The sequence below is a fragment of the Urtica dioica genome, chromosome 1, assembly GCF_054948205.1.
Source record: "Urtica dioica subsp. dioica isolate 48M chromosome 1, U.dioica_male_clone48M_v1_H2, whole genome shotgun sequence".
In the NCBI taxonomy this organism is placed as follows: domain Eukaryota; kingdom Viridiplantae; phylum Streptophyta; class Magnoliopsida; order Rosales; family Urticaceae; genus Urtica; species Urtica dioica.
In genome coordinates this window covers 28,551,483-28,561,309 of record NC_142756.1, presented here as the reverse complement: position 1 = coordinate 28,561,309, position 9,827 = coordinate 28,551,483, and the positions used below count along the sequence as shown (strand labels likewise).

At 47.3% G+C, this 9,827-nt stretch overlaps 1 protein-coding gene across 2 annotated transcripts; it reads right to left on the bottom strand.

Moving 5' to 3' along the window:
• Positions 1-1,664: 1,664 nt before the first annotated feature.
• LOC149407853 (UDP-glucose 6-dehydrogenase 4-like) lies at positions 1,665-4,291 on the bottom strand. 2 transcript variants are annotated; one of them, XM_089615785.1, is made up of 4 exons: positions 4,174-4,291; positions 2,896-3,819; positions 2,580-2,782; positions 1,665-2,334 (listed from the first exon to the last, which is right to left on the bottom strand). In XM_089615785.1, exons 2-4 carry the CDS (start codon positions 3,787-3,789, stop codon positions 1,986-1,988), a joined length of 1,446 nt encoding a protein of 481 aa, XP_089471911.1. In that variant the 5' UTR covers positions 3,790-3,819; positions 4,174-4,291; the 3' UTR covers positions 1,665-1,985. The 2 variants fall into 2 exon arrangements, with proteins under 2 accessions (XP_089471911.1, XP_089471917.1); XM_089615791.1 differs by having other exon boundaries at positions 2,896-3,823; positions 4,174-4,290.
• Positions 4,292-9,827: the final 5,536 nt, after the last annotated feature.

Here is a 9,827-nt window from a genome sequence, read left to right as displayed (position 1 = left end):
TAAACTATATGACTTCTTGATGTATGGCCTGACGCCCTTGCCCTCCAAACATCTTATGGAGATTTTAGAGCATGTCAGCGGCTGTCTCAATGTCACGATGTTGCTCTTTCAGCACATTGTTCATAGATGCTAAGATATTGCACCTCACAATCTCATCCGAGCGGAGCCAGACCGCCAAGGCGTCTTTGTCCTCTTGAGTCGAATCATTATTCGTTTGAGGAGGACAGGGGGTGGTGAGTACCCATTTGTGCTTATTAACGGTAAGGACGATGTTGAGGTTACGTTTCGAATCTACGTAGTTTTCGTTTTCGAGTTTGTTCGAGGAAAGGATGGTTGAGAGATGGTTGAGAGACATGTTGCTAAAAGAGTTGAAACAAGTTTATGATTAGTTTTTGGTTTAGGATTTAAGTTTTTAACATTTGTAAATCTATAAAAAAAAAAAAAAAAAAAAAAAAAAAAAAAAAAACACTAACACGCATTGCAGGAAAACAAAAGATACAAGTAAGGAAAAACTTACCCAAAGATTTGTAGTGACAAAGACGTTGAGAAACGGATGATCAAAACAGAACTCCTCGCCGAAAATATCGGCGAAATACGTGAAAACGTGGAGCGAAAAAAGAGGAATGAGAGAGATTTGAAATCAAAAATGAAAATGAACAAAACTGACAGCATCGCCCCCTTTTATACTTGGCCTTGATCGATTGAAAGAACGGTTGGGATTAAGTCAAAGAAGCCACAGCAATCCAACGACGGATGCGAATGGTCGCGACTCTCCATGAGCAAAACGACCACGTTTAGAGACAAAAACACATTCAACATAGATGATTTGAACTTCTAGTCGGCATAAATCCGAGAAGAAGAAAAGAAATGTTCCCAAGAAAAAATTCGAGAGTACTTTTCAAGTTAATTCCAAGGAATAAATATTAGTAAAAGTGTAACGATTTAATTGAATCGAAGATTAAACTTATTCTAATTCCTTATCATTTTTACTAAATACTAAGAAACTGGAAGGCTGCTATTACTCATAGAATTCGCTAAGATCAAACGATCTAGTCAGTATTCCGAGAATAGAGATATCCAGCACTAGAGTTTGTACCCAAAGGTCTGAGAGCTCATGAAGGTTAAGGAACGAGCGTTCATATTAACAAAGAACAGACCCTATTACTCATAACTTCAAAGAGAAGAGAAGAGAAGATAATAGGTTTAAAAGATTAGTCGGAGAATAAAACACGTGTAATAAATAATCAAAACGCTCACCTCAACGGTTAACACCGAGGATAGCACAAATAACCACCCATTCTTCATAACAGAGAGTGGGGATCAAATAACTATCATAGGATGTGAGACAGATTACCCCACGATCCTTAGCATGATGCTAACCATTATCCCACGACATCCACCAACAAGCGCCGAGGCTCTCAGACTCCTATAAATAGAGACTTCAACGAGACCGTAAGGAGTGGAGAAAAAGACTATGGCAAGAGGAGGAACTAGTTAGCTTCGTAGAACACTCTCATTTACGTTGCTTTCTTGTAATAGATTCGTCTTTATTTAGAGAAAGTCTTGCCTAGAACCTGAGAACCTCCGAGACTGCGTGCTCGGAACTACGATCACTTCGTGAGATAGGTGTAACCAATTTTTCACATTAACACGAGAACGAAATATTTTATGAAAGCATATTAAATGATATATAATAATATACGAGAGCGACGACAAGTATTACGTTACTATCATCAGCGACAACGCAAATTTGAAAGAAATTAAAGAATGGTACAAGTATAATTGGTATTCTCAAGAGTATTATTCTAACGAATCAACACCGTATCAAAATGTGCAGTGTAATAGTACTAACAAAAACAAATGTAACTGACGGTAATAGCAAAACGCCGGAAAGAAAAACATAATGCCGAAGAAAAAAAAAAGACATCAAAATCAAAAGAATTGGAAAGAATCAAATTTTGTGAGCCGGTTTCGTATTGAGTTAATTAAGCCACGGCGGGCATGTCCTTGAGCCAGGCGTCGAGTGGCTTTCCGATAGAGTAGACGATAAACCCGATCTTGCGGAGCTTCTCGGCGTCGACGACATTCCTTCCATCGAAGACGAAGGCGGGTTTCTGCATGGTGTTGTAGATCTTGTGAAAGTCAAGGGATTTGAACTCGTCCCACTCGGTGAGGATGCAGATTCCGTGGGCGTCCTTGGCCGCCTCGTAGGCGTCCAAGACCACTCCCACCTGTTCGGCTGCCGCGGCAAGGCTCGACGGCTGCAGGTGGAGAGGGTGGTCCCAGTCGAACTTGCTCATCGCTAGGTCTCTCCTTATTTGCTCCTCTGTCACTCTGCTTTTGGTATTAGCTTATTATTCTTGTTCATTTATTCACTTTGATGACCGTGGTGTCACCCGACTTAAAGGAGCCACAGTTGTTGTCCTTGGGGTTACATATTAGCTTATTATTATATAGGGTGGTTTAGTCTTTTAGCCTTTCTATGCTTTCACTATTTATATCTATTATTAGGAAAACCTAGCCTGTATGGTTCCTCTCATCTTTTTTGGTGTTTTCTTTGCAATTTATATAATTGTCACCTGGGATCATAGATGCTGAGCCGGGCCTTGTCTCCGACGAGGCCGAGGCAGACATCGATCGCTGGAGTCTCCCTCGTGTCGCCTGTGTCCTTCTTGAACGCGAAACCGAGGACCGCGATCTTCTTCCCAGCCACTGTGTTGAACATCGAGGCCACGACCCGGTTCACGAACCGATTTTTCTGGTAGTCGTTGATCTTGATGACCTGTTTCCGGGGACAGAGTCAGAAATCACATTTAAGCGAGCTTAAGTGTCGTAACATAATATTCAAATATAAATTTTTAAGGGGCTAAAACTTGAATATATATGTATAATTACCTGCTTCCAGTACTCCGCCACGTCGGCGAGCCCGTTGCACTCGCAGATGTACACAAGGTTGAGTATGTCCTTCTGGAAGCAAGAGCCTCCGAATCCGACGCTGGCACTGAGGAACTTTGGCCCAATCCTCGAGTCCTTCCCGACCGCATAGGACACTTCGGAGATGTCAGCTCCCGTGGCCTCGCAAAGCGCTGACATGGCATTCACGGAGGAGATTCTCTGGGCCAGGAACGCGTTCGCAGCGAGCTTCGAGAGCTCAGCGGACCAGAGATTGGTGGTGAGGATTCTGTCCTCAGGTACCCAATTCGCGTACACGGACTTCAAGGCCTGGACGGCTTTGAAACCCTCAGGTGTTTCCCTTCCACCGATGAGGACTCGATCGGGGCTCATCAGATCCTGGATCGCGGTCCCCTCAGCAAGAAACTCTGGGTTCGAGAGGATTTGGTAGTTGATTCCCTTGCTGTTGTGCAACAGGATCTTCTCAATTGCCTCGGCGGTTTTGACCGGGACTGTGGATTTCTCCACCACGATCTTGTCGGACTTCGACACGTCGGCGATCATCCGAGCCGCACTCTCCCAGTAGGTTAGATCTGCGGCTTTCCCGGCGCCAAGACCTCTGGTCTTGGTCGGAGTGTTGACGGAAACGAAGACTATGTCGGCTTCGGATACGTGCCTCTCGACATCGGTGCTGAAGAAGAGGTTCTTTCCGCGGCACTGCTTCACCACGTCGTCCAGGCCTGGCTCGTAGATCGGAAGGACTTCACTGTTCCAGGCTGCAATTCGCGGCACGGCGATATCCACGACAACGACCTCGATGGCCGGGCATTTCAGCGCGATGATTGCCATTGTTGGTCCGCCGACGTACCCGGCGCCGATACAACAGATCTTCACCATGCTTTTTCCTTCTCGGTCGATCGAAATGACCTGTCTTCGCACCATACCAGAGCATGAAAAAAACGAACGATACGTACAAGAACATGAAAGCTGATAAAAAAAAAAGGAAAGAAAAAAAAAGCCAGAATGCAAACGATCATTGAGAGTGAAACTCCGAAACAGAGCAACATGGAATCGGGCAAAAAAAATTAATCGAAAGATTCACGAGAAAATGAAAATAGCAACAACAAAAACAATAAAAAATAAAAATAAAAATCAGAATTCAAACACTGCATAACGATCTCTGAAGGTAAAACGCCATGACCGAACAAGAAGGAATCGAAGCGAACAGAAATGAAACGAAAAATTTACAACGGAATTGAGAATTTTAGGTCAAGAAATTACCTCTCTGAGCCTGAGATTTCTTTTTCTTGATTTGCTTCGTCTGAGAGAGAGAGAAGCGAGTATGAAAAGAAAAGAGAACTCGGAGCACGCTTTAAATACCCAACGGCATGTCTGAGATCTGCACATTTAATTCATTGAAAAGACCAAAAAGGACACGCATGGTCGGTTCGGTGGCGGGAGGCTCTCAGGCCGTTTTGGAAAGGCTTGAATGGTCAGTCCCGATTCGGACGCAGGGTATTTACATGGGAGGAAATGTCGGCATAAATATTTAATATTTTCAAAATATAGACTTTCATTTTTTTTTCGCGGCAAAAATATCTAACGTTAGATTTTATTTGCACAATTTAAAAAAAATCTTTGACGAAAATACACGTGACAGCTTTAAATTAAACGCGATTTAATATTATTTTTAAAAATTAATTAAACATTAATAATACCATTTTTATTAGAAAAAAATTAATAATTAAGCAGTAATGATATTATTAAAAATATTTTTTATATTTAAAAAATTAATCAAGCATTTTCTAAAATTGATATTATTAAGGTTTGATTAATTTAAAGGAATAAACATTTAATTATTTTCAATAATATCATTTTATTAATAAAAAATTTATTAAGTATATTCTAAAAATGAAACTGCATAAATAATAAAATATTAAAAAAAAAATTAATGAAGTATTTTGAAGAATTATAATGCTTGTGTTGTCGCACAAAAATGAACAACGATTTAAAGTTTTAGGCAGTTTGACTCAAGGCCAGACCAAGTGACCATACCCGAGCCAAAAGTCTGAACTCGAAAATCTCGAGAAAAGGTTTCTTTAGTCGGAGGTGTTCTCAAAGGAGAGGAGGCGGGGAATGAGGGGTGTGATGTTGGCATTGATACCCACTAGAAGAGTAATAGTTGTTGTTGTCGGTCATTTTCGAAAAACCCGGAATGCCGAGAAGGCACGCCTCTCAAAGGGCCGATGGTCAGGCCGGAGGTCCTGAAGAGTGGCAAGCCTTCCGTCACGAGTCGCTAGCAAGCCCTCATGTCGAAACTTTCAGCCTCCTCGAGTTGAGTCGTTCTCCTCGAGTCGAGCCTCGCCCCTCAAGTCGAGCCGCTTTCCTCGAGTCGAGCTTTGCTCCTCAAGAGTCGAGTCACTCTCCTCGAGTCGAGCCTCGCCCCTCGAGTCGAGTCGTTCTCCTCGAGTCGAGTCACTCTCCTCGAGTCGAGCCTCGCCCCTCGAGTCGAGTCGTTCTCCTCGAGTCGAGCCTCGCTCCTCAAGCCGAGTCGTTCTCCTCGAGTAGAGACTTTCACGATATCCGGAGCTCCGAAGGCCAAACAGACCAAATAAAATGAATGTCACTAAGGCCCACAAGAGTCCCACAAGACGGGGCGCGTACACGTAGCATGCCGTGCGCCGCGCCAGCCATTGGCGCGCCGCGCCAGTCGGAGGCGCGCCGCGCCACCAAGCACACCGTGTGCGCATGGCGCATGGAGCGCGGCGCCATCAAGCACACCACGCGTGCATGGCGCATGGCGCGCCGCGCCAGTCTGAGGCGCGCCGCGCCATTGCGCACGGCGCGCGCGCCGCACTCCACTTCTTGGCGGGGCGCACTCCACCTCGAGGGGAGCGCGCTCTCTAGTCCCACATGGACGAGAAACGCACCTCCTTAGGCCCTCAAACACCTATAAATACCCCCTCTCATTGAGGGGAAAGCCATCCCATTCATTCTCAAGGAACATGAGACTTCTCTCCGCTTCTCTGGATGCCATCCTTGGCCTGAAGCGGATTCTCCTCGATTTCTCGTTCTCAGAGATTCTGAAGCGCTTTCTGGGGACTCCCGAGTGCCGCCTCTCTTGATCGAACGATTGATCTTGAGCCCATGAGTGCTCTAACGGTTTTCGACTGAAAATCGCCTACGCGTCTAGCACCCTAGACGCGTCCATCATTTCTGACAAGAAATCGCCTACGCGTCCGGCATTTCCGACTAGAAATCGCCTACACGTCCGGAATCTCCACCACAACAAGGAACTCTTGACTTAGAGTCTTTCACGTCTCCAAAAGAGAGAAAACACACATTCTCTCTCGCGCTCGCGATCTCCGAAGTTCTGAGACGTCGCCGAGGACTCCTCCGCGCACCGTCTCCTTCGTCGAGTACGCTTCTACATTAAGGCTCCGCGCCTCACACTGCGTTACATACGCCCTGAACTACGTTCTGACCTGATCCCACACACGGGTACGTAGGCAGCCGACACACAAGACACGGTCACTCCTCCTCCTCACCCCTTCCCTCTTCCGAGAGGTGGGTTGATCGGAGAGAACCTAGCTCGAGACTTTCGAGTTCACACTCTTGGCCCGGGTGCGATCACTTGGTCCGCCCTTGGATCGAACCGCCCGAGGTATTCAATAGTTGTTCATTTTCGTGCGACAACATTTTGGCGCTTGAAGGAGGGGGCTTCCCGACCTGTTCAGCCCGAAATCCTTTCTGTTCATCTCCTTCTTTTCTTCTGCAGACTCAACTTTCTCGAACTTGATAAAAGATGAGTAATCAGCCACCCGTACGTTCTGAGGGCGTGAACAACCCCGATAACGTCACTGGGACCAAGAAATACTTCTTGCGCTCCCGAGCGCATGGTGACGAAGAGTCGCTCCATGAAGAGAGCTCAACCCGCTCACCATCTCCATCTCCAGATAGCAGGGACGACCGCATCATGGAGTTGGAGGAGAATATCCGCCAACTAAAGGCGAAGAACGCGAGGTACCACAGCCGACTGGCTGCGAAGCAACCCGCGCATAACGCGGCGATCCCCGATGGAGATCCCGAGAACCTCAATGAGGAAAGTCGCGACTGCGACCCTGATTACGAGGGTACTGCTGATTCGGAGGATATCGAGACTTCTCTCACGAAGGATGGGGGACTCCCCGCCGTGTTTGAAGCCGGTCCTTCGAACCCCTTACCCAGGACAGGCGACGCGCCGACTGCTTCTCAAGAGGGACATTCTCGACGTTCAGCCCTCGACCGACTAGGTCAAAGGGAGAACGTTGCGGAAAGTCAGGGCACGCGAAGAGCGCGCCGTCTTAGACGAAGTCTGCGCCTCCGTGCAACAAGCCCGGATCTTAGGGATCATCTTACTGCCCAACGCAACAAGCGTGGCGATGACCTAAGAGAGCGACTAAGCTCTCGGCCAAACATCCCCGTAGCAGCCCCAACTAACGGGAACCGCCGCACGGGTCAAGGGTCGAATGAAAGGCGACAGGTGACTCCTCCCGAACAGGGAGGTACTCCGACTACCGGTCTCGATGTGATCACAATGATCCAAAATCTTCGAAATGAGGTACGAGATCTTCGAGAACATGGAATAGGCGGAAGTGCCTATGGGGTCGTTGAAGAGAATTCCTCACCTTTCACAGCTCAGATATTGGCCGAGGTATGTACGGAAATTTCAAACTCCCGAACCTCGACCCCTATGATGGGAAAGCGGATCCCGCTTACCATATCCAGCACTATGAAACCTGGATGACGATGCAGGGTGTCGCTCCCGGCGCCATGTGCCAAGCTTTTAGTCTTACCCTCGCCGGACCCAGCTTTGAGTGGTTCAAGAACTTAAGGCCTGGAAGCATCCGATCGTTCAAAGACCTGAAGGACATGTTCCTAGCACGCTTCGCTACATCTATGGTCCAAAAGAAAACCAAGATGTACCTGTGGTCAATCAGGCAAGAGAATGGCGAGTCTCTTAGACGATACCTCGCCCGATTCACTGAAGAATCGAATAAGGTCAACCGTGTCCCTTCTACCATAGCCGAGTTAATGACTCGAGCCAAGACCTTCATGGGAGTTGAAGACTACCTCGATGGCCGCAAGGGCAATAATCAAAGTTCTCACCACCGAAACAGAGGAGGTCAGACTTCTAATAGCCGACCTCCGATGCCCCAAAAGTCGCGACTTGCGGAAGACTTTAAGGGCTACTCGTCGTTCACACCATTGAACACGACGCCGGATCAAATCCTAGCTTTGGCACGTGACAAATTCACTCCCCCGGCTCCAATCAGCAAAGATCCCACAACTCGCGATCGATCTAAATATTGCGAGTTCCATCAGGAATACGGTCACTTGACCTCCGAATGCTATAGTCTTAAAAGGCAGATCGAGGCATTGATCCAACGGGGTGAGTTGAAAGAGTTCGTGTTGCGCATGATCAGCGTTGTGGGCCCCACCACAAACAGACCACAGTCTCGCAAGGGAGGAGGAATAGCCGCTTCTGCCGACCGAACCATGGCTACTGCCGACGCCAATCCACAACTCCACGTTGTGACCACCATACTAGGAGGTCCGCAAAGTGGAGATTTGGCCTGACAACGGAAAAAATTCCTAAGGGTCGTGGCTCAAGAAGACGCTACTATGCGCGTCAACCTTACGTATGAAGAACCCCCGTCCATGCCTCACGAGACGATGTACTTCACCAACTAAGAGGCCAAGCAAGTTGTGCACCTACACAATGACACGATAGTGCTCAAAGCCCAGGTGGCTAATAACTTGGTGAAAAGAGTTCTCATCGACAACGGCAGTGCTGCCGACATAATTTTCAAGTCCACCCTAGAGCGCATGAAGCTCGGGGGGCTACGCCCAACCCCGACCCAAACGCCTTTATTCGGGTTCACTGGGGAGAGATTCATGACCGAAGGCATCATCGATGTGCCGGTCACCTTCGGAACTCCCGGAGGCATTGAAGTTGTTCACATGGTCCCACTACTAGTGGTTGATCAGGAGTCACCATATAATGACATCATTGGACGACCTACGCTGAACCGACTAAGGGCTGTTACCTCTACATACCACCTACTGGTGAAGTTCCCTACCAAGAATGGAATCGGCATCATGGCTGGAGATCAATCCCAAGCCAGAATATGCTACATCCAAGGAATCCATGGAAAAACCGCTAGAAAGACGGTTAAGAAGATCTCCAAAATAAGTGATAGTGTCGAGTCGACCAAGGTCCTCCGCGAAGTCTACGAAGACATCTGCATGACACCCAAGTGCAAGGTGCTGACGTCCTCATCCCAAACAGGGAGGGACCCCACAAATTCTGCCAAGTCATACATGGCGAGACACATTACATCAAATACACGGACGAGACACCGATCCGTCGCCTGTGGAATGCGGAACACTTGAGACAGTACTACCAGTAGCCAGCGCTTCCCCCCATTTTATTTCTTTGCTTTCCAACATTCAATAAGGCCTACGAGCCAATGTTTTAGGATTTCAAATTTCTTCAATATTAATAAAGTTCGAGGTTTTTCTTTCAAAATCCGCATTATCAAAGTTTTTCGATAACATTTATAAACCCAAAAACTCGGGGTGCTAGTGACATATGCAACGGTAAGTACACTCAAAATCCTCAAGAAAGTATGCTCCACCCAAAGAGAGTACGCTCCACCAAAACAAAACACCCGAACATAAACGAGAACGAGCGTTCAACTAAGACGCCTCTGCGGCGCGCCGTAAGACATCCATGAGATGCAGGCTGAAGACGCCTCCGCGACGCGCCATAAGACATCCTAGAGATGCAGGCTGAAGACGCCTCCATGGCACGCCATAAGACATCCATGAGATGCAGGCTAAAGACGCCTCTGCGGCGCGCCATAAGACATCCAAGAGTTGCAGGCTAAAGA